We start from the raw sequence: 25096 nt of genomic DNA, 5'->3' as shown, positions 1-25096 counted from the left end.
TGAGTAACATCGAGGTTATATTTACCAAGTATTAGGAGAAAAATTTCAGTGTTCAAGCTTTAGTGGTGTTGTGCATGCATTTGTACAGACAACATACATGAAGGATGTGAAGGACAGGTAGGTTTTGCTTATTTAAATGGGGCATCTTAATAGCTGTATAACTGTGTTTTTCTGCTCTTGACAAACCACTGTGTAGTACTGTGAATTTTCAGTGAAGTACTTGACTAAATGTGGTTCCAGGTTACACTTTGAATGGTAATATTTAGATGTCCACTAAGGTTTGTAGACAGGTTACGCTGGAGGAAGTAAGTCATTCTAACAGAATATTCATAATAGGAAACAAATGTGTACTATGAAAAGTCTGAACTTGACAGAATCTTAAGCTTGAAACAAATCTGGAATTTCACACCGAAATACTAGCCTGATTACATAGTTGACTAGTGAAATGAATGAGAGAACTGTTTATTTACCTAGCTAGGATTGCACAGCCACCTAATGCAATTGTGTGTTGTGTGGTAAGTGCCTTGTTACCGTATGTTAGGTAATCCTGATGTGCCAGAACAGCATCTAATCAGAGATGCTGCAGCTCCAAGTATGGCAGGATTTTTTTCCTCAATATCCTTGTTACATTCTGCCAGGAACCATGCTGTTCTTTTTCTGTCTCATCTCCTACTTCTGTTTAGATCTTGTTCCCATTGTCCTTTGTTTAGACAAGTCCTTTACTCAAATTTCTCATTTAAAAAAAAAAAAAAGTAACTGATACAAACTTTTTGTGGAAATCTGACCCCTCAGATTTTACCTCTCAAAAGAAATTGTAGCACTAACTAGAAATAAAGTGGGTGTCAGGTGATAACCAGGTTATGATTTGCACCTTAGACAAACACAGGCTTTGTTTATGTCTGTGTTTGTACGTAGTATGTTTTGTCAGGGTTTGGCAGGATTGTTTTGATGGGAGGAGCTGTGTCCCTGCGCAAAATAATGATCCTTCAAGGGTTACTCTCATTTTGAGGAACAAGCTAGCAGTGTTTCCAGCATGGTGAATTGACTTGGACCCTCTTGTTACTAGAACTGTAGGTCTGTATGTCAGAGCACTGGTGTGTTCAGGCCTTCCTGCAGCACTGGTTCTGAAAGAAACTTTTTGGCTACTGCACTTCTCCAGCCTGACTGTTCAACTCCCTGTCCCATCCCCCTGATCAGCAGAATGATGAACATCATCATTGCTTCTTACTGGGAAGGACTTGGACTCCAGGCCTGATATTAATAGTATAGACAATTATATTACTGTAGTGACTCAGAAAGGCATCTAATGCTATCTGGTATTAGTCTTTGTAGTCTCATTTATGTCTCCTGTTCATTGATTCTTCTGTTTGATTTTACTTGTCCTTTGCACAGAGCTGCATACGGCCTATTTGTTTTCACGTCTCTGCTTGCAGTGCCTTCCTAGCCTGTCTAGGTTAATAAATTAATATCAGAATGTTCAGCTGCTGCAGTAAACATAAGAAGGAGATGGTAAGCAGCAAACACAGCTTGAGAGATTACTGGAGAATGCTGTTGTGACTAGTAAGTTAGTCCACTGTAAGTAGACCGTATTTTGAGTAATTCTTTTATGTCCTTCTTAGAAAGCAATAAAACCATCAGTAGCTAGAGAGCTAAGTTGAAGATGAGATAAACAGTTTATGTAAGAACACATGCAAGTTGAAATAATAAAACAGAAAGAAAAGAAAAAAAGTATTTTTGAATTCAGAGCATATGTTGGGCTAAGGGAGAACAACTAATGTGGAAATATGGAAGAAACATAGAAATAAGGGATAGTTCCCTAGGGAGAGTCATGCTGAACAGCACAGCAGAGGATGGGGGAAGCCAAATCAAGGACAGCGTGATGCTAATTGGATTGGCGTATGTTTGGTTTTGCTTTGATAGCTGCTTCTTGCTAGTATTCATTATGCTCTTTGAGCTTTGCCTTACCTAACAGCAAAGAAAGAACAGTGCACTCCATTGAGTAGTGAATCTTATTCTGGTAGAGTCAGAAAAGGAGTTGTTTAACGTAAAATGGAATAGCAGTTGCTTTTTACTGCTTTTGCCTGTCATTATTGCTGGTGAAGGATGGACGTTTCTTCAAATACTTAACTTCTGGGTGTTGTGGTTTAAATGCATATATAGGTTACCATTACTTTAAATTCTTGCTTTTTTGTTTTCTTGAATGTTGTCCAGATTACCTGTATGTCTTAAGTGGCTGTCCAACAGAAATGTGGGGATGTAGTTTTTTTTTTTCCTGTAGAAGAAAAGAGTATAGAACATATGGTTACAGAGCCAAATAGTTCTTTGACTTTTTTTTTCTTTTGAAAAGGTGCAAAGTTCTCATTTTCCCTAGAGATAGTAGGAATCAAATGGCAAAGAAGAATCATCTTTGTTTAGTGAGTAAGCATATTTTTTCAGACCCTTAGACCACAAGCAAACCTTTTTGCATGTTTATGTTTTTTCTCTCTCGATACCGTTTTCAGTTTCTTCTTGTGCATGTGTCTTTGATTATGTGTTCTTTCACCTTTTTTCAGTGTATTCTGCTATTTCTCTCTCTTATTGAAGCAATACCCTGGGAAAGGCTGTGTGAACTCTTCTCCCACAAAACTTGCATACCTGTTCAATTTTGAACGTGCTGTTTTGGGTGGTGATACATGCTTAAGTTTGAAGGCCACTAATCTTTCTTTTCTCTGTACCCAAACATAAGCGTGATGGCTTCTTCTTCATGAAGATTCCTGCCTCTTAACTTCAGCAAGATTTCAACCCAGTCTGTAATCATGACATTACATTTCAGTTTTGGCCAGTGGCTCCCCAAATACTGATGTTCAACATAATCCACATTCAAATAAACAATTAAACAAAATCCATACTTTGCAGACTTTACTGTATTTGTGATGTTTTTTTCATGCTATCCATTCCAAACTGTGATTTATTTCCCTTTGATTTTCTAATGTAGAATTTTTGCTTTCTGCTTGAGTTTCCTGCAGGCAGCTGGGAACGTTCATTTACAAGATTCTCTTGACATGAGTCTGCTGTTTCTGTGAAATTTGCTGGTCAGAAGAGACCTGGCATAGTTTTCTCCCTAGAAACCTTCTTTACCATGAAGACATTGTACTTCAGCAGCTTTATATTCTCTCACATAGAAATTCTATCTTTACTTGACGGAGGTTTTGCTAACATTGCAGTCTAATCTCAGAACATATATTTAAAATATATTTTATACCCACCTTTTATTCATGCCTACCACCAACTGTTGATTTCTCCATGATATTTTCAGTTTTAAACTCCCCAAGGTTTTCCTCTGGGTCCAATATTTTAATGCAGTATTTGGAGGGAAAGCTGTCTTTGAAAGTTCCTTCATTCATCCAGTAGATATCAATACTATGTGCACATGAAAAACTTTTTCTTCCTTTGCGACTAAAAAGTTTCCCAAAATCCCATTTTCTGTTCAGGAAAATACCCCATATTACACCAAATTAAACCATCCAGATTGCTTTTGTGCAAATGAAACCATTGTTACTTCCTTGAGTGCGCTTGTTTCTTTAAACAACAAATTTCTTGCACATTTCTTTTTAGGTCATCAGCATTATTAGCTTTATCATCAGGCTTGCGTATTAACTGGGAAATGGGAAGTTGCTAGGAGTATAGCTACCATTTTCTTGTAATCTGTGGGATTCCCTACCTTAATTATGCTTATGAAGTTACCTTAAGAAAAAACAAAATAAAACAAACTTGCACTCTTATGGGGTCATTTTCATGTTGATAGCTCTGAACAGTTCATAATTTGTGATGCTTTAGCTCTTTTGAAAAAGTGACAGTTACCATCTGGGTATGATTAAATAGATTGACAGGACATGATATGTAGGACCTCTTCCACTGTATGCTGAAATGTGTTTGATAAAACATTCAGCTTTTAAAATGTCATGTCTCTTTTCTTTTGGGTACATTTATCGTTGCTGGTATTGTACGAAGCCTCAGGGGACCTTCAGCCGCACCAGGGTAACTTCTTAGGATTTGCTTATGCTTGCTATGACTCCCGTGCTATGTGTTTCTAACTGAGTTTTAAAGTTTCAATGGCAAATGGATGACATTTTGATCTACCTAGTAACAAGGGACATGGACTCTGCTATTTGAGCATTGGGCAAGCATAACTGAGTTTTTGAGACCTTTGTTAAAGGAGCATCAACACAAAGAAAAACTGAGGTCTGTGATTGCCAAAGAAGATGTGAACTTAGTGTCTTGTTGCCAGAACTGCAGTGAAACGTCAGATCCCCTTGCTGACTATGTTGAGTGCTGTAGACTAACAGTTGATGCTTTCAAGCTTGCAACTGCTTTCATGAAGTCCACCATTGTGCCTGATTCCCTTGGAAGTCTTTCATTTGCTGTTTCATCCTATGGAGAGTAGTGTGGAAATCAAGACCAACAATGCTGTAATAGTTCTATTATGATAATTAACAAGAGGTCCGTGGGGCTTTTTTGTAGTCATTAGTACATGCTGAACTTCTTAAAGCCAGAACTCTTGATGAGATGTAAAGATTGGTTTAAAGTTATGGTGGGCCTTCCTAATTCATTTCCCCAGGGTTTTGACCACCCTCTTTGTTGAATAATTTTGTACCAGACCAATGTAGACATGTATCATTGTGGGATCTGAAAATGTTTTCTAATTTCTTGATTCCTTGCCCCTGAAACTCTTTCAGATTGTTTATACCAGAGCACCTTGTTGGAACAAGGTTGATGGGGGATCCATCTGTTCCTAATTTGAATCCACAAAATCTGGACCTTTCCAAGTTAACGCTTCTTCGATTTGCAAGTCCTATGCTGCTTTGCTGAAAAGCTGTCTCAAGAACTGCTTTTATAATATTTGGCACTGACAAGGGATGACTTGTCCAGTACAAAATTGATACCCAGAAGTTATTTTCCCTGTTTCGCTTCCACCAGGACAGTACACACTTTTTTGGTGATTGCTACAAGGGTATTAGTGATAATGAAATCCAAATTTTGTCGTAATACTGTAGGCCCAGTTCTTAAAACTAGGTTTCTTCCTACTTAGGTCTATGCACAGTCCCTTGTATGGTGTCTCTGTACAAGGTTCAGAAATGAAAACTGATTCCAGTTTTCATTCTGCACTTCAGCTTTTTATCATTATAGCTCTAAGCATGAGTAAGCTGTACCCCATTTCCATGCTATTTCACAGATATTTTTGCACAGTCATCAGTGAAATTCTCCTAGCTGTTTTAGTGGTTGAGGGAGGGGTGTGGGGGGAATGACACAGGAACAAAACAAATTAAAGGCATCAGATTGCTAGGTCATTAAGTGATCCCTGAAAATAAGGCTGCCTAGCTACTTCAGTTTTTATAGACAAAACCAGCTTGCTGCTCTGAACTGCCTTATGTATAGATGTTTGGGATTTATTGGGTTATTTCATATAACTACATTGCTTCATTTGATATGTCCACAGTCTTAACTTTCTAGCTTTGCTTGCTTTTACAGATAACACCTGACAGTTTTTATTTATTAATTCAGGGACTAGCAGGTCCTTGCCATCATATACTTGGCAGAGAATTGTACTGTCAAGTTTCAGTTTTATGTGCTGCTGCTTTTCTTATACAGAATTGATCAAGATTTGTGACTGATGTCACAGCAGCCTGTAAAGTCTTTGGCATTTGCTGTTTTTCTGTAGAAACTCTGGCATCCACTGTTTGTCTGTAGTTTGTCCAAAGAAATCCTTGATGAGATCTAGGCATCCTGTGTTCCCCGCCTCCTCCTCTTGTTCATCTTTGCAGTTTTTCTACCAGGTCAGTCAGTCTGGCCTTTCTGCTTCTAGTTCTTAGCTATGAGCATGTTAGTTCCAGTCTGCAAATCAAGGAGCTTACGTCAGGTCTGGATGGTTCTTTTCTGGGGATAACATTGCAGAAATTGTTAGAGCCTTAGCAGAGCAGACAGCTGAAGGAATCTCTCTTCCTTTCTATTTTTCCAGTTATTCTTTTGCGTTGTGGTATTGAATTCAACCACATAAGCTCACCAATTAGGGCAGCGTTTCATTTTTAAGCTGGTATAGCTAATCCATGGAATACATCTACTTAAGTTTCCTGTGGTTTTGGGGGGCTGATCTAGTTTAGATACCTTTTCTCTGACCTATATACTTAATTACTGTCATCTACTGTATTCATGAAGCCTTCTGCATTTGCTAGGGTACTACAAAAATTGGCTGAGGCCTGTGTTGTACTTCACCCTTTACCTTTTTCTGGTGTTTTAGGGCCATAAGAATTGTAAACTGTTGATTTATAGAAAAATCTGGAGAGAACTTAGTCCATCTCTGTGTTCAGACCAAAAATTATTGTTTTGTCCAGCAGAGTCTTGAAATCCTCCATCAAAAGAGGTTCCACTGCCTTCCTAGCAATCTTCCATTGCCTTCCTAGCAAAGAATTTAATGTCTTAAACTATCAAGACACAATTTGTGGCTGTTGCTTCTTGTTTTACCATCTGCCATTGCAAAGAAAAGTTCGGCTATGCTATCTCTGCAGGTCTCTTTCAAGTAGCTCTAGGGTTGCTGTTTGATTACAGCTTATCCTCTTCTTGCACAACTAAAAATGCACAGTTAGTAAAGCTTTTCCTTAGAGGTCATTTGGTCTAGGCTGCTTACCTTGTGGGCAGTCTACTTGACCCTGCCAAGTTTCCCTGTGTCTTTCTGACCTGGCGGGGTGAACAGAACTGGGCTCAGTATTGCAGTTGTCCTCACTACTGTTGAATTAAAGGGAAGAGTAACTGCCTTCAAACTGCTGGCTGTGCTTCTCAAATTTCAGTCTGATACATAGTTTGCCTTACTGTGTTCAGAGCACGTTGTTGTCTTTCAATCTGGCATCCATTATGACAAACATACCTTTTTCAGCAGGGCTGCTACTTAGACAATCACTTCGGAGCTGCTTCTGAAGCATGATGTTCTGCTCCAGGCACAGATCTTTGTGCTTTCCACTGTTGAGCATCATAAGGGATTTCTTGGCCTAGTCCTTAAGGTTCTCAGGGAAACAACCCTCTGAACTGAAGCTCTGCTCCGGCTATATCCACCATCACAGATGATTTAACATTGTTTGCATTTTTTGTCTTATCATCCAGGTTTCTGATGAAAATGTTGAGATTTATAGGCTCTAGTATTGACCAAGATTACTTGACTTGTTTGACATTCAGCTGACAGCCAGTAGTTGACTAACTTTTAAGCTTGTTCAGTTAGTTTTCAAACTATGTGAGTCAGTTCGTTCAGCCTGCATATCCTTAGCCTTGAAAAGAGAAAGCATTGGGAGATGGTGCCAAAAGTCTTAATAAGGCAGTGTGCATTACATCTCCATTCTTGTAGCCAGGTGTTTTATCATTGAAGGCAATCACATTGCCTGAGCATGATTTGCCATTGGGAAATCAGTTTGCTATTCTGGATTAGTGTCTTTTCCTTTATGTGATCAGAAGAATACATGCTCCTGTGATTTTTTACGAGGACTCAGCTGAGCCAGATCAGCCTATAGTGCCTTGGGTGCTCCTCCTTACCTTTCGTGATTGAAAATGGGTATGATTTTAGATTTGTTTTTCTGGCTTTTTTTTTTTACCCTAGTGTGGTGGTTTAGCCCCTGCCGGGGTCTGAGACCACGCGGCCGCTGCCCCTCCCCCACAAAGGGAGTGAAATACAAAGCCCCAAGACTGAAATAAGGAAAGGTTTAATACAACAATGCAATAGCAACACAACCAACAACAGCAATAACAATAACAATAATAGTGATAGCAGTGAACAGAGCAAAACAGCTACCAAATACAGCAGTGGGAAGCACGATGTACAAAACCATGAGTGCACCGCGCTCTGCGCCAGGAAAATGTGACCTGCCAGGATGTGATGTCCACATGGTATCTGAATAACCCGCTAGAGCTCCCCCCCCACTGCTGGGGAAACTTAACCCTATCCTGGTTAAACCAGGACACCCTAGCCTTCAAGAGCTCCCCTGATTTACTGTGATTCTTTGATAGCAGCAGCCTTGCAGTTGCATCAAGTAATTATTTTTTCACTTTCAGGTGTATCTAGTCCAATTTCATGAATTTACATACATCCAACTTCTGTAAGTATTCCCTAAACTGTAGCCCAGCCCCTTTCTCAAAAAGGGCAAAGTGTAAGGGCAGGTTCCTGAAAGCATTGTCCAGTCAAGCATTGAATATTGCCTAGGTTGGAGATTTCACAGCCTCTCTGGGCAACTTCTTCCAATATTTAATAATCCTCATTGTGCATGTGGGGAAACCTCTTTGTCATTGGAATTTCCTTCATCATAACTTTTGACTGCTTGTCCTTTGAACATTCATCACATGCCTCAGCATCCATATCATCTAATTGACTCTCTCTGGTACATTGATGTCTTGCTTGTACTGAGGAGTCCAAAACTGGACACAGTACTCCAGATACAGTGTTTCCAGTGCCAAGCAGAGAAAGATAATCACATTCCTCAACTTGCTGGCTATTCGTGCTAATGCAGCCTTGTATACACTTGGCCTTCAAGGTTGAAGGACGCACTACTGACTCATTTTCAACTTGTTACCCACTAGTGTCTTTTTGTAAAGCCACTTCCTAGCCTTGGAGCCCCCAGCCTGTGTTGCTGCATTGGGTTACTGAACTCTACGAGCAGGATTTTCCACTTACCCTTGGATTTCATGTTGTTCCCGTTTTCCAGCCTGTCAGGCTCCATTTGGATAGCAGCCCTGCCCTCCAGTGTTTCAGCTGGTGTGTCTTCCTCCCCCATCTCAATCTGGTATTATGCACAAACCTGCTGGGAGTGCATACTGTCCCATTGTCCAGGTATTTAATGAAGACATTGATCAGTATTGGCCCGATACTGATCCTTGAAGGATGTTGCTGGTAAGTTAATGAACTTTTTTTGTGTTGTAGTGTTTTCTTTTCTTTTTTCATCATCTTTTTTTTTTTTTTTTCCCCCAAGAGGACCTTATAGTCCACTCAGTCCACATCTCACCAGTTTAGCTGTAGGAATACTATGGGAGACAGTGTAGAAAGCCTTGCTCAAGTTAAGCTAAACAGCATCTACTGTTCTCTCCTCATCCACTGAGCCATTCATCTCATCATAAAAGACAATGAGGTTATTCGAGCACAATGTGCCCTCACCAAATCCATGCAGGGTGTGCTCCCAGTTGCTTTCATGTGCTTGGGTACAACTTGGGGGGGGGCATGGGTTTTCTTTGAGAGCTTTGAGAACTGAGATGAAGCTGACTGGCCTAAAGCTCCCTGCACACTCCATCTTGAACGTGTGCATGATGGTTGCCTCTTTGCAGTTTTCAGGCACTTCCCCCAGTCATCGTGACAGTTCAAAAAGGATAGAGACTGGCCTCACAGTAACCCTGGCCAGGGGCACCCTAGGATGTATTTCTTACGGCTTTGTGGAATCTCATATGGCAAACCTGCTTCAGTGGTCCTTTCTCCTTTTACTCTGGTTTATGTACACTGTTTTATGCAACTTATCATTGTCCTTGTGATTACCATTGCATCTCTCTCTTCAGCATCATTCTTCAGATCAGGTACAGCAACCTGCTTGTCCTGTCTTGTGATTGGATAGTTTATAGCCCAAATCTCAATGGACTACTCTGATTACATTATGCAGTGCTAGACTGAGTGTGTGACAATTCTTTCATTAAACACTACTTTGGATGCAGATCACAAACTTTGTTATTCCCAAGTTACCTTTCAAATAAAATGTCAAGTCCAAGTAATAGTGTAGGATGGAGCAGTTAATATGCTATCAGGACAGTTGCGTAAATAATTAAGCACAACGTGCGCAAAGGAAACTTAGTTTTACCATATCAGCATTTTACTTTGGAGTCAGTTGAACCAAAGATGAATATAAAGAGACTTAGTTATGTGGCAGAAGTAATCTTTTCCTTGTGGATCACTCTGTTTCCAAATATTCTTATCTGAAACAATGACAGTAGGTGGAGTCCAGATCAGTAGTAAGACACCTAAATATACATGATTATTTGTAAGTGCAAGTGTATGTTCTAAGTTCTCACTATAGCCTTTGCTAACTAGGGGATGATTAGTCTCATCCCAAGGTAGAAACCTAGTGGCTGGTCCCACGGTTATTCACTATCAATCCATATACTGTCACCTAGATCTTTGTATCCTGTAGTAGGAGTTTGCTTTCAGGTAGACACCTACATTAAGGGTGTGTTAATCTAGTGCTAAAGCCCTACCCTGTAAGTTAAAGCCCATGTTTATGTATTCTAGCAGAAGTTTTGTTACTAGATTAAGTACTGTTGACAGAAGCTGCCTTTCTTGTCATATTTTTCCATATATGTTTAGAGTGTATGGGTCAGGGTTGGAGAGAAGGAAGGAAGTATTGCATGGGACACAATAAGGCCTGATTTCCTACATAGGTGCATCTCTTTCTCTCACTCAATTATTTTCCTTTGTGGTGACTCATGAAACTCCCACCGGTCAAGTTTGTGGTTCTGTCTTCTCCTTAGCTTTCTTAGAGCTGTGGCACAAACTGTGCCCTCTCTGCCAGCTGACTGAGCTGGTGAGAGTCTCATGTCTTGAGACCTCTGCTTATTAAATGTGTTTGGAAATTGATAGGCCATCTTAAGATATTTCTAGGGGAAATTCATGCCAAAGATAGATGCCTATAATGGAAATACTGTGCTTCAAAGCTTCATTTATTAAGAGGGAAGGAGATCTAGAGGTATTTATGGCTGCTACTGATTTTACCTTTAAACAGGTCTGTGTAGTATCCTGGGAGTATATCCACTGTCTTTTCTCTGGTTTTGTCTTCAGTCCATTTCTATTACTAAAGGCCATAAAGTTACAAATTGAAAACCCAACAATAAATAAATAAAAATCTCTCAGATATTACATGGAATTAGTACTAGGAAACCTTTTGGGATTGTCTCAGGCAGTTTTTCAGAAAACTTTTTCTTCTTTAGTGTGCAGTCTTCCTTTCAGGTGCTGTAACACTCTGCATAGTAGAAATTAAAAGTTAAGGTAAGTTAAAAACTGGACCAAAGCTACTACAAGAGTCTATATGAACCTGAAAAGCCTACCACTCCAGTCCAATATGTGTTGCTGAGCTTCCTTTTTTCATTGCTTAATTTATGACCCTATGTTGCAAATGCTACTTGTGAATGAAGAGTTATCAATGGGATTTCCATTTGGAGTTGTTCAGTGAAATAAATTCAAAATGAAACTGTACAACTGATTTTATTAGTTCATGATCAGAAACTTTGTATAAAACCTACTTTCTTGGGTAAAGACTTGTTACTTTTGCTTCTTGGGTTGTAAACAACTCAGAAAAAGGGTGACAAGCTTAATGTTTACTTTGGCTGTTGATGTACCTGGGTTTTTCTGTCAGAGGTGCTCTTCTTTCAGCTTCGAATAATGAAGAAATAAAACCAGGAATAATGCATTAAGTATATACCTTATTATAGTTTAACAATTTTTTTCAATTATGTATGTTCCAGTCACTATAAGTTAAAGATGATAACATAACAAATAATGAAGTAGTAAAGATGTCTCCTTTGGCATTAAATAAACTTTTTTTTTTGCAGGGGGTGTGGTGGGGGTGGGAAGGTGAAGTAGAGAGGTGGGGAAAAAAGTTTTATCCAGGGAACTGTGCTGTAATTGAAGGTATTAAACAACACTTCTCTCTTCCCTCTAGAAGCATTTTCTGTTTGTATTATACTCATTTTTTTTAAGGTGGTACTTTTTAATTCAAAATAAAACACTATCTGTGTCTTCTGCATTGCCTGTTGTTTGACTTAAACCCAGTCGGGTGTTGTTACTTATAGTTTCATTCAGATCTGTTCCTTTCAAGTTGTGGAGCACTGAGAATTTTCCCTTGCCTATTTGTGAAAGTAGTGCCCCCCACCTCATGGTCCTGCAAGCTTTGTAGATCTTAAGTTTCAGTTTACATGTCTAAAACTTCACAAACTGACTATTCTAGCCACTAAGAAGAAAAATTAACTCTATCCCAGCTGAAACGAGGATGCTAGGAAGTAGAATTTGGATCCTTGTACTCAAAAATGAATGGTCCTTTTTCACTAAGCAAAAACATTTGAAAGGTGTAATGTTATCCTTAACTAGATGCTTTTGATCATGGTGGTAGGCAACAATATCCAGTTTTATTGTAATTTTTTTTGTTGCATCTTATTTGATCGTATTTGCATTTTGTTGGAACGGTTTATCCTAATTCCACGTGCTGATGGATTGCAGCTATAGAAGTTGTACATGAAATGGTGGCTTTTGAACTCAGGAAAGATCATCTTAAATAACATGAAAGGTGGTTGCACTTTTGTCTGTTAATTTTAAGATGAGGCTTACCAAAAAGTTTTTCTGCAGTGGCTGCATGTGAAGTCCTTCAGAGTTCCTTCTGAGAACTGCTGGTCTATAATCTTGGGATTTTTTGCTTACTATCTCATTGCACTTTTTTCTTTGTATAACACATTTTAATCCACTTTCAGGGTGCAGAGACACTAAAGCCTTATCTTTTAGATTAAGTCTAATGAATTTTTCCCTTATGTGTGACTTGAATTACAATTTGATTAAATTGGAAACAGTTAAGTTAGACAGTCTCTTCCATTATAGATGGTTATGTATTGGATAAAGAATGCATAGTCATTCCTGTAATAATTTAACCAAGTTTTTCAAGTCTGTTTAAGCCAGATCTGTTGCTTCAGAAGCCTGAAATGTGGTTCTTATAAGACTGGAAATATTCTGTAGATCTTAAATGGCCCTTGAAGTTGCTACAAACAGCTTTGTGGATTTACCAAGCACTGGTCTCTGTTCCAAGTGATGCACGTGTGTGATCATACTCCAAGGACAGGCTTCTTTGCCTTCGGTGACTGCACCTGTAGTTGCAAATGTTAAATCGCTATTTTGGCAGATGCTTGTGTATGTCGTCATTCATCTTGATGACATTTTAATTTATAAGTAGTCACTTGATGAAGTAGCTTTTTTTACTGAAGGCAAGATACAGGGGTTGGGTCAATCAGCGAGTTCCAAACTGGTAGCCTAATAATGATTTCATATATGAAAGTACATGAGCTGATGAACATGCCTTGTTTATTTGGCAGCAGTCTGTTTTATTTTCCCATCACTGCATTCAGATAACCAAATAATTTTAGAAAAGTTATAAAGGTGAGTATAAATATGTCTGAACTGATCAATTTTTGATTAGCTTTAACTGACAAAGACTGTCAAAGATGCCTCCTTTAATCCTTTGAAAATTTCTAGAGAAGTAAGTTACGCTGCACTTAAAATGAGGAGCCCACCCAGTGCTGGAAGGCAGTCTGGTAATTAGCATGTTCCTTTTGGCCTCTGGTATTTTCTTTTAGGTTTTATTCTGGTTGGGTTTTGTTGGTTGTTTCTAAGTGATGCCGTGCTCCCATAGTTGAGGCACACAGAACCTGCAAAGACATTCATGCAGTAGTTCTGTTTGTTTGGTATTTTTAATTTTGTTTGCCTTCAGATAGATTTCAGCTGAGTCTTTTTAGTGTGAATAAGAAATTTAAAATTTTTTGCCTTTAAGGTAGAATAGATCTTATTGTCCAATTCATCACCATGTATTTCTGTGACAAAAACTGAAAGATGCTTTTTCTCATATAGTAGTAACATGTATCAACTTCTACAACTTAAACATCAGATAGTGAATTGGGCCTCTGTTTACTGGAGATGACAGCTGTTTGGGGAGGGTAGTTTTGAGGTGTTTTGCAGTTAGGAAGGTATAATAGCAAAGAGCCAGCTATGTAAGTATTTGCTGATCTGTTTTAACAGTATCTTATTCTGTCTAACAGCAAACATGAGGTTGGTGTCTGAAGAGCCAGTGCCATTACACGAAGAATTTATCTACTGTTGTGGAGCTGCTACCCATGTCCTAAAGTGTGGGCCCTGGAAAGACCTCTCAAAAGATGAAAGTAAAAATCTACCCAGGCTCTTATTCATGATTATTCCTGGTAAGGGTCTTTTTTTGTTCAAGTCTAGAAGTGCGATGATTGGAAAGGTTATGTTCAATTTGAATTTCAAAATTCTCCCTTAGATAAGTGGCAGAATTTGGCCTGTGCATATGGCCAAAAAAAATCAATCTATTGCAGTGGTGAAATTTCCTTATATTTGATTACTACTGTTATCTAGATTTGTAACAGTGCTGTAAGGTAAAACTGAGAAATCAGTATATCTCATTTACTTTGTGGTGGTGGTTTGCTGAAAGCTTTGTGGTTTGGGTCTTTTTTTCCATTTCTCTCCAATTTATTTATTGCAGATTGAAGTGGTACTGCAATGTCAGCTGTGTGCCTACTGAAAGGTGAAAGTTAGAATATTTGAGGGAAAATTCTGGATCCAGTAGGTTTTTTTTAAGTTGGGTTTTTTATGGTAAATGGTTTTTAACTTAGATTTTTGCACATGAATTTTTATGATAAGCCTCTTGAACTCAGTGAGCACCATATAGTTCTGAGTTATATTTAAATCTAGTCATCTTAAAATGAAAGCTCTAAACTTTCATTTAGTATATGTTAAAATTAATGAAGTCCTAAATTCATTGAAGTCTGCCAATGAACTGTAGGAGTTCTGCCATTAGCAAAAGTAGAGCTTGAACCCACACAAGCACAGATATTGTGACTCTTTCACTGCCTTAGAGTTTGCAGATTTCTAATGCTTCATATAGTTTATTTGAATGTACTGGGGACTATTGTTACATCCCAAGAATTAGTGGTGTAAATAATGACTCTTCTGATTATTCACACCTTTGACCTACTGTTTCTGTTAGAGTATACTCTGTTGCTGTTTATGGGCCAGTTTGTGGGTTGGTCCTTAGTGATAAAAGAGAGAGCAGGTTCTATTTTTCTTTTTTCTTTTTTTTTTTTTTGCAAGACTTTGGAAGCCCCATGGAATATTTTACATTAGTTTCTTTGAGCACAGTGGTTTTATGCCCTTGCCTCCTGGAGTTGAATAATAGTGTAACTTTTAACCCAGTGACAGTGAAGTTTAAATTCTTTCCTTAACTGAAAAGAAGAAATAAGCCTCCTATGATGACATCTTGCTACTATTTCGTGGGAACCACTTTTAAAGCCAGATACTGCATAGTGTAATTCTTTAATAAACGACTATCTGTGTGGATCCAAATCATCAAACAGTTTTCCAGAGGTACAAGCCCAATTTGATGCTTTTCAATTGCTGTTTTCTTCCAGCTAAGGCATTTCTGGAAAGCTTAAATGAACAGCTAAGTGTCTCTTTTTTCCTCCAAGTTCTGGAGCTTTCACCTGTCTTCGGGTTGTGATACCCTTGTGTTTCGGTTGGTAGCAGTGTCTGTAACTAGGATAACTCTGTAAAACTAACTAGTATTGGTAGAAAGATCTGTAGGGGAAGATCACAAGTCAAATATTAGCATCCAAGGCAAGGTACCTTTGTGAGGCATGAAAGTTACTCTGCTCGAAATATACTAAGTCACACAGACTTTATGGGCGCTATATTCATCACAGGAAACTTTTCTTGTAGTGGCAGGGCTACATGGAGTTTATTTCCTGCAGAACAGTTGTGTGAAGACTCCTTAATAACACCTTACATTAACTAGATAGGTATTCAGAAATAGACATCAGTGAAATACTCACAATGCTTCTGTCATGGTCTGCAAGCTTTTGCAAGCAGCTGATTTATGGGTTTGCTTTTATTTCAGAATTATGTTTTAACAGGCTGGAAGTTCTCTCACCGAGAAAACAATTAAACACAGCGACCACAATAATGTTATCTTTATTTTAGATACCCAAATTCAGTAGTGAATCAAGTTACCCAGGCTCCTTGCTGTGTCTGGCAAGGGAGCTGACTACGATCTGGCATAACATAATGCAGTTTTGCTTCTCATAAATCAGATGTTTTTTTTCTTACTGGTATATGCCTCATTTTTAGCCTTCAAGGGAAATTCTATCTGCCAACACAAAAAACACAGCCTTAGGAGAGATCCGGACATTTGGGTCATCTGGCAACGTGTTCGTGTACCTAAACAGTTAGGATTAGATAGCATTCCCCTCGTGCTTTTGTAACTTCCCGAGTATGAAATGTGGAACCCTTCTGGAGTCCAGCAATTTTCACACTTGAAAGGCATGTATCCCTAGTTGAGGTTCTTGATGGAATGAAATAAAGAGGGGCAAAAGGATAGCTTGGTACAGGTCAAGGAAGGAAATATCCAGACAAGGGCAACTCTCATTCAAAAAGGAGAGTATGCACAGCCAGGTGTTCAGTGATCTGAACCGAACGTGGTTAGTCCTACTGCATGTAATACATTGTTCTGTGTATTAAACTGCTCCGGTACATACTTTTCCAATCTTAATGAAATTCATGCATATGATTTTGTTTACATGTAACCAAACAAAAGGGGGTTGGGAGTGGGTATAGAAGAAAAAGGTGATAAAATTCTCAGTTTCTGCTGGAATCAAATTGTTGCAAGAGATTAAAGAATAAATCCTGTATACTTTTTTTAGTCAAATTTTTTCATAATGAGGAGGATTTCTTTCTGGTCTGACATTTTTTTTAAAAAAGGGGAGAGAGGGAGGAAGCTGACTCCAAAACATTCTTCTACTCTGAAATCAATGGCAAAATTTCCATTGACTTTAAAAGAGGCAGGATTCTGCCTCCTGAGGACTGACAGCTCATGGTGCTTGAAGCAGTTGGAATACAGAATGTGCAGCAGAGTTCAGTCTCATTTAACTACAACAAGCTAATGTTTTTATTAATGGCAGTCTGTGTAAACTTACAATTTTAATAAAGTTTTACTATATTAGTTGAAATGTTTAATGTGCACTTTCTTGTTCTGTAATGTTTTTTTCCTTGTATAAGCAAAATTTCTGTATAGGAGTATTAATGTGTTTACTGAAGTGTAATTACTGTGTAAAAAGCCTGATTTTTCCTCAGTCCAAAATATATGCATATACTTGTTTGCCTTTCTTAATATAAATTCTTTTCTATTAAAATCGATGCGATTTACTCAGAGTAAAATTAAGTGTGTACAGTTGAAGGATCAGGTCCATGGTTTTCTGGAGGTGTTATGGAAAGGACAGGAATTACTTTTTTTCCTCATGTGTCATAAAGCTCTGTTTTCCCTTTTGTGGTGTTTAGTGTAAAATTAGCAGTGAAGTGGAAAATGTACTATAGCAATATTTAACATTGCTTGGGTTCATTGAAAACCAGGATCCACAGAGTGTAATGGAATATTTTTTTTACTGTGTTAAGAGTATCTGTGTATTTGTGTCTGTGTATTTATGAAACACTTGACTTTGTAAATAAATACAGCACAGTGGTTTTAAAATTTGTACTGTTTAGCTCATGAAGTTGTGATGTTCATCAAGTTTTTCTTGCATTTCATTGCAGGAGTGCATTGTAATACCTTCATTCCAGGCTTTGTAATTTGTTTTACGATTGCTGTAAACTAGGCGATTTTGCTATTTGCAATCTTGTACTTGGGAAACTTAGTTCACAGTTGATAATGTATAATGTAAATACATTTTTTTGTGCTAAAGCATGCTACGCAAGTTTCGTTCATTAATATACAGAAATAATTTGAGAATTCGGTTCTTTGGCATGCACGTAGGGTACTCCCTATGCTTGCCAAGTTTCTTGATCTGCCTTCTTGCAGTTGGATTCCTGGTGGGTTATTGGATCATCTTGTTGTTCTACCAACTCATGCAGTGACTTGGTGATGTTTAATGCCTGTGAGGACTTAACCAGATACTCTTTTCAAAGTATAAAGATTTAATCTCTTGAGCTAATCTTCTGAGTCAAGAGTTGCTTATGGTTTTCTGAACAACAGAAAGTGAGGGCTTGGATTCTTATCTTCTCCTCGGAGTAGTTACATGTACTTATATCAACAAGACTGTTATCACTTGAAGACTACTTAACTATTTTTCAGCAGTGAAAACAGTGCAAACAATTTGCCTGGATTGTGACAAGTCTTTAATGTGTTCTCCCTTGAAGTGAGACTTCCTGTTAGCTTCAAAGTCTTTGAAGTTCTATTTTTGACTCTAACATAGGGACTCTGAAAAAGCTTTCAATACATTATCTGACTTGTCTTCACCTGCTGTTTTGATACTTAACAATCATCACCCTCAACATTTGCATAAGAAAAGTTATATTAAGAATCACTATATAATAATACTTTGCACTAAAACTAATGGTATAGCCCTGAAGCTTAGTTCCTTTGTATTATGCTTTTTTTGGCTCCCACTAAAACAGCTTTTTTGAGGTTGTTAATCATTCATTCTGCTCAGCAGTCACTGGAATTAATAGTTCTTCAGAGGTCTACTGTCATCACCAAGACCAAGGGGTTTGCTTAATAATAAAAGAATCTATTTCTTCATTCTATAAACTGTGTAAGGCATGTTTACTCCAATTCTCTTCAGTTTGGTTTTAGAATGTGCTTTGATTTATACAAAATGTATGTGATTAAATGTACTTGTTGGTATGTAATCTGTATGTTATAACCACTTGTCTGCAAGAACTGCATTGGATCTAGCAAGGACTCGTAGTATTGGCGGGTTAGCATATATCTTCTGTCAACCTTGGTGAGAACGTAATCCAGAATCCTATATGTGAAAGTTGGTACTTAATGTGTGATTAAACCAATAAAAAGATCAGAACTGTTTATGTGAAGCAAAACCTGATTTTGGAGAACAGATCACAGAGTTACTCAAAGAAGATCCTTCCATTCTCTGAGATGCTACGTTTTAACAGCGAGGGCCACCTCCTCCCCCAGGGCACAGCAGTGTTCACTATTTGCCCTTGAAATACAACTGGAGGAAAGGGGAATGGTGCTGGCAATGGACAGCCAGGTTCAGACGAAAGACAACTTCTTAACTCCTGGGCATGGGGACTTCTGGGTTAATATTAAGCTCCATACGCTTTATGCTCACAGTCACTGAATGAGCTTCAGCAAAATTCTGTGATCAAAGTCAAGAACCTGTTCTATCCGAATGCATTAGTCAGTAAAAACTGCTTTTTTCCTCTTTCTTGTTTTGTGGTTTGGGGGTTGGTTTTTTTTTTTTTTTTGACTGAATAGTGCCAGAGCATCAGCAGTAGGAAAAAATGTCTGTCCAGCCTCACTTCATCTTTTACCTCTGCAGGTTTGTCACTATCAGCCTGGTTATGAGAGCTCTCCTGTGGTTTGGTTTGTTTGGGGTTTTTTTTGTAGGGTCAGGCTGTGTCTATGTCACCTAGTTCAAAAAGGGACTCTAAGGCTAAATTTCATCCAGCTTAATATTAAACACCTAATTAAGATGCTAAAGTAAGGAGCATAAATTCCTAGGTACTTTGTATAATCAGTAGCTGGGAATGGGTACTGCCATGAGCATTTCTGCCTACTGAGAGGCTAGGTTGACTTGAGATGTTGTGAAGTCTCCAGCTGTGGAGATAATCAAAACTTGACCAGGTGCAGACCTGAACAACCTGCTCTAGCTGAGCCTGCATGATCAGGGAATGGGCTAGGAGATCTCAGGTGATCCCTTCTGACCTCAGTGGTCCTGCAAATGTGACCCAGAGACTGGCCATCCAGGCTTCTTGTCCACGTGTGGATTCTGATCTGCATTGAGTTTGGGATACCCTCAGAAGGTAGTAAAGATAAATATGTGGATAATCTTAGATAAATGCTTTCTAGAGCTGTAATTTAAGGTACCCTCTCCTTGTCTTCACAGCCATACTGCAGAGTAAGTGCCCTAGCACCGAAATTGGGTTTGTTGAGTGTTAGGAACCAAATAGAATTAAAAACTGCTAAGGAATGAAGTATGGTACTTAAACATAGTATGGAAAGAGCATGCCAGAAGGGGGAGCTGTTTTAAAGATTAGAAAAAAATACCGTGTTTTTTTGAAAAGCTTATTGCTGTATTAGCCAGCTATACCATGTACTAGCAAGCTTTAAGCTCTCATCTGAATGCATAGGTAAGCACTGACTGTTTCTCTACTCTGTGCATATCACAAAAAAATTAGTAGTTTTATAACACCATTCATGTGACAGTGATTAATTGGTTATGTTGGTTGTTGAGGATCATAAAAATGCCTTTTACTTGTGTTAGGAGGACTGAAATAAAGGAAGTCCAGTTAGAGCAGAGAATGTAAGGATTGGAGTGCTGGGGCTTCTGTTCCCAGCCTTTTCCACTGGGTTGCTTTTCAGTAGATGGCCAGTCATCCTTACAAATCATGTACCAATTGTGTACTTCTTCGTTTACATTTGCAAAATTTATGTAATCTATCACCCAAGTCTCTAAGCTACCATTCAGTTACAATTAGCTAACACTGAGTAAATAAATTAACAACAAAAGCACCGCTGCATAGAGTGAGACAACAAATACTTCCTCTCCTGGAATGTTTAAATCACTGACCAACTCCATGGGCAGCTCCACTGATTGTGTGAAATTCTTGCTCCAGGATGTATATCTTCTTATGTACAGCAGTAAATACCCAAAGAACATTAAGGAAAATAACTTATCACATCTAAGTACTTCAGATTTTATTAAAGAATCATTAGTTTAACTCTGGATTTTGGTGGTTTGAATTAAGTAATGCTTTTAGATGCAATGAGAATTTTTAGATGAAAGTCATAGAGCGTAACTGCACTTGTGCAAATGTTGAAATAAGCTGTATAGAGCTCCTGTTTACACACTAACTTGCACTTTATTTTGCTTAAGCCTGTATCACATAGTTTTGATGACCTAAAACTGAGGCTGAAAAGCTCTTTCCTGTGTGGATGCATATTTTCCATCATATTAACACTGTGCTTTATATATTTATCTTCACTTACCTCTACTAGTGTAAGATATAAGGAGTTGCACAGGTTCTGTTACCTTTGCTTATTCTGACCATACCTTTTCAAGTAGAGCAGTGGAGCTATCGTCCATCCTCAGATGAAGCCACAGAGCAGAAAAGAAGGGAAATTTAGGTGCTCAAAAATGAAGATGATGTTATTTAATACACCTGGTCCAGAGGATCAACTTAAGAATCTTGTTTGGTTGGAGTATTGGCTCCCTTGACAAGGCATGTGGAGGATTACATAGCTTGGAATGGCATTTAGTCCAGCTGGCACACTTGAGTCACATGCAACTAATCAGCAGGAAGCAAAAAAAAAAAAAAAAAAAGTCAGTTTTGCATCTAAAATTCTGTCTGGAGGTAGATGTTTCTATCCAAACAGCTGAGCAGGATCCCCTCTCTCTGTGTACATACATATTCACTCTATTTACTTAAGAAAGGTTCCTCTTTTACACATTAGCTTAGCAGCAGTGTTCATCTGTTCTCTGTTATCTACAGTGCTTGAAATTAAAGAAGATATTATACTTGAGTATTCACTGTAGAACATCATGCCTGACTGCAAGAGAAAATGGCAGTAAACCTGCTGCCATTTCATGGAGAGAGGAAGAGAAATGCTATGCTCTCTTATCATGGCCTGTCCTGTACAACTACAGCATAGGACTTGAATCAACCACTTGATGCTTTAAATGTACTGTATTACTTGACTGCTGGGCTGCTCTTCAGCCTGGCTCTGGGAAAGCTAGCTCCTGTTCCTAAAATTTTCAAGAGTCTTTCCCTGTATCCCACTTGTCTCGGTTATGACCTTATGTGATCAACACCACATAACCAGAGTCTTCCTGGAAAGTCTCCACCATTCCCGGCTTTATTAGCAGGTGAGACTTAGGTAATTGAATCTCTAGATTTGGTGATTGAATCTCTAGATTAAGGAGACTGAGTGGCAGGACTGGGCTATTCCTAGAGCTCTTGCCTTCAGGTAGCTCAAGTATCAAGTGAGGTATAAAGAAGACATTGCTGAGTCCAAAGTAGTGTGGAAGTTAGAAACTCTTTGTAGAATGTATATTAAGACCCACCAGGCACTGGAAATCTAAGAGCTTAGTGCTTAGAGCACTTAAAAAACTTCCTAAGGCCATTATTTCACAATCCAAAATGTTTGTCAACAATACTGGCATAAGGTATTCCTGTTCCCACCACACTGTGCCACTCCACCCCTTAGTTATGCCAGAACAATAGTTTGAGAGATCATGCTGTGAATTAAATAAATACATACATTTATTTCTGGGGTCTTTTTAAAGCTGGAACAGTTCCCTGTTTGGGTTCACAGCATGGCCCCACAGAGTTGTGCCAGTGTAATTCAGGGGCTGGTGAGCCATGGTAGGGGGGTGGGAATGACAGTCAAGGAAGAAGGTGGGAGTTCCTTCAGTTGGACTTGCTGCAGAACTTTCTGTTGTTAAATTATGGTGTCAGTCCACAACACACAACACATATATGTGGGTTCACACGCTTAGTCTTGAGACTTCTCTGGAAGGCACTAGTACCCCACCAGCCACAGCAGGTGGTGTTGAGTTGCTGAGAATGCCTCTCCCTTGAGGCTTCTGCTTTTGTTTACACTGCAACTCCGGATGAAGCTGCCAACTCTTCGCATTTGACCCCGAGTTCTCAGTTTTTGACACGGAGGATTTGTATTTTACATTACTTTGAATTTTTTTTTTTCCTGAATAAAAAAATTCTTACTCTCCAGTAACTGGTATATGTGATGCAGAAGCAGTCAATGAGAACAGACTACGCTGTAGAGTTAAACGTTTGTGTAGCGTAGCAGTCCAGGAAGAAGGGTCTACATAGAGCAAGATAACATGTTTTCCCCTTTCCTTGTAACTGCAGGTCTTCTTATCGGCACACAAGGTGGTAAGAGTACAGCTTTCTATTTCAGTAGGACATAAACACAGCAGAACACTTTTGATTCACATGCTTACATGGGATGTGTATTATACATGACCATATTTTGTAAATCTACACTTGAATCAGAGCAAAAGCACACAAAAAAACCCCAAACCCACCCAACCCTATCTTCCCGATGCTTCCAAAGCCACTTCTTCCAACTTCTCTAGCCATTTCTTTATCTTTAGCATGAATATTCATGGCTTAGTTATGAGATAAGTCTTATTTTCAGCTGGTGATGCTTCTAAGGTACTGTTAAATGGTGGCGTTCTTAGTGGTTAGTAATCCTTTAATTTTCATGCATAGATCATTTGGTCTGATATTTCTCATTTATAAAATGGGAATAATGAAATCTCAGTCAAGTATTTGAGGACTTTGTCAATGAGATGTGCTGCCTTGAGTCACACCAAGGTTCTTTGTTGGCTCTCCCCTTTATTTCACTGAGCTAAATAGTTTGATTTCCTGAGAACTCTGTTCTTGGGGGATAACACTAATTTGTCTGTACCTATTTGATTTCTTCTTTTAAGCTCCATAAAACTTTGAATACATTGATCAATTTTCCCCAAATTTTTCTGAGAGGTAGGAGACTCAAAATGATACCAAAAAAAAAAAAAAAAGTTTGGCTAGAAGACATACATGCTGGTAGAGTACCCCCTGAAGTAGAAAGGTGTAAGTGGGTTCTATTCCATATTCTATATTAGAAAATTCAGTTCTTAGGACACAGCTCTCCATTATTTTTTCTTCTTATGGACTACTTGTTTGTGACTAATATTTTAAAATATGCTGACAGTTGTGCTTTGTTTACTCAGTCAGCCCACCAGCTTCCATTGTCTTTAGAAAAGAAAAAAAAAAATCTTTCATTAAAAATAAAAACTTCCTCATGCAGAGAGGAGCCTGTACATCAGATCTAGGCTTGAAATATGCCACTTTTGTTGAATTTCCCAGTGCTCCAGAAGTACCTCTGATGGGGACTTGGCACATTTGAGCTTGTTAAGTTTGAGGAGGCAGAGTAATGACAGGATGGTTGAACATCCAGCTGTGCTTGACAGTATTTCCCTCCACTAAATCTGGGTGGCAGATGTGACTTACTGAAGTGACTTACTGACATTTCTCAATCCATAGTCTTCTCTCAGTGTGCTCTCCCTGCTAATGAGGTGTTGTTTTCAGCATGGATCCTTCCTGCCTGCTTGTGTGCAGCGTAATCAGGGGAGGAAGTGATCCCTCTCCTGCAGCATGCAGAGTCTTGAGGTTGGCCAGAGTTATGGAAAAGTTGTGGTTTAGGGTATTTTGCTTGATTTGACAATTTAAAAAAGGATCTGTTTCTCTTCATGTGATGTCTGAGGCAGGAGGGAAGAAGAAATTACTTACTGAAGGACCTACCTATGAAGGAAATCCAGTGTTTCCATGTACAAATAATGCAATTGAAGTCTATAATGTACCTACTGCTCCCTGGGAGCTGCTACCAGAAGTACCTGAGCTGATAGGGATTTGCCTTGATATTAAATATTTTGATCTAGTTACCTCTGAGAATAGTAGAAAATAAATATCCCCTTTCAGATTCTAGTTAACACATGGCCTCATCTCTATCCTGATAGTAACTCCTGTGGATCATTGAAGCTATATTAGAAATAAATTTGACGCCTTATGTTCAGTATCTAGATTATGAAGAACAGTAGAGCTAAAAATTCAGTAAGTCACAGCTCTTGCTCTTGTTTTCCTGTTAGGTGCATAATGGAAGATTTCAATTGTTATCCTGATTTCCATTTTTGAAAACAATCCTGGGTTATTCTTGATGGATTTAAAAACTCCCATAAGAATAAATAAATACATAGTACTACATACTTAGATACTGCCTTCCACCTTTACATTTTAGGTATGTTATCAAAGCCTTCTCTTAACAGGCAGAAGCTCTTCGCAATAGGTCTTAAATAGCTAAACAACTGTGCTTGTGAAGTGACTTGTGTTTATGAATGGGAAAAGTGTTTGCCTGAATGAGGTGTTTCAGTTGAAGTCTTCATGGAGCATCTACTTAGGACCAGTACTAATGTTCTAACTACAAGGCCTTTTTCCTCAATCAGAGATACAGTGGTGTCAATGCAAAGAATTTTTTCCTAAGGTTGTGGATTGGTAAATCTTGATTTATCCATATGCAGAATAGTTTGTTCTTTTGTCTTGCATTTCTGAAGACTGATAACAAATGCAAATGCAGAATTTGTAGACTGTTTGTTTCAAACATTTACATTCCCTTGACAATCTTGATACACAAAATTTGCAGAAACACATTTTCAGTCTTTTTTCTGAAATTAACTGTCTTCATGTACTCTGTTGCTATTTGTT

The 25096-nt window shown here is 38.5% G+C and overlaps 1 protein-coding gene across 2 annotated transcripts in view; it reads left to right on the top strand.

The window, feature by feature from the left end:
• The window catches only part of LDAH (lipid droplet associated hydrolase), a 126434-nt gene that overhangs the window by 2289 nt on the left and 99049 nt on the right, over positions 1–25096 (top strand). For both annotated transcript variants that reach the window (XM_074820134.1, XM_074820133.1), the window contains exon 2: positions 13840–13998. In XM_074820134.1, the coding sequence (XP_074676235.1) occupies positions 13840–13998 (159 nt within the window). The remainder of the gene's footprint in view (positions 1–13839; positions 13999–25096) is intronic.

Source organism: Strix aluco, chromosome 3 (genome assembly GCF_031877795.1).
Source record: "Strix aluco isolate bStrAlu1 chromosome 3, bStrAlu1.hap1, whole genome shotgun sequence".
Taxonomy (NCBI): Eukaryota; Metazoa; Chordata; class Aves; order Strigiformes; family Strigidae; genus Strix; species Strix aluco.
The sequence above is the reverse complement of the archived record's forward strand: the minus strand, read 5'-3'. Positions and strand labels throughout refer to the sequence as shown.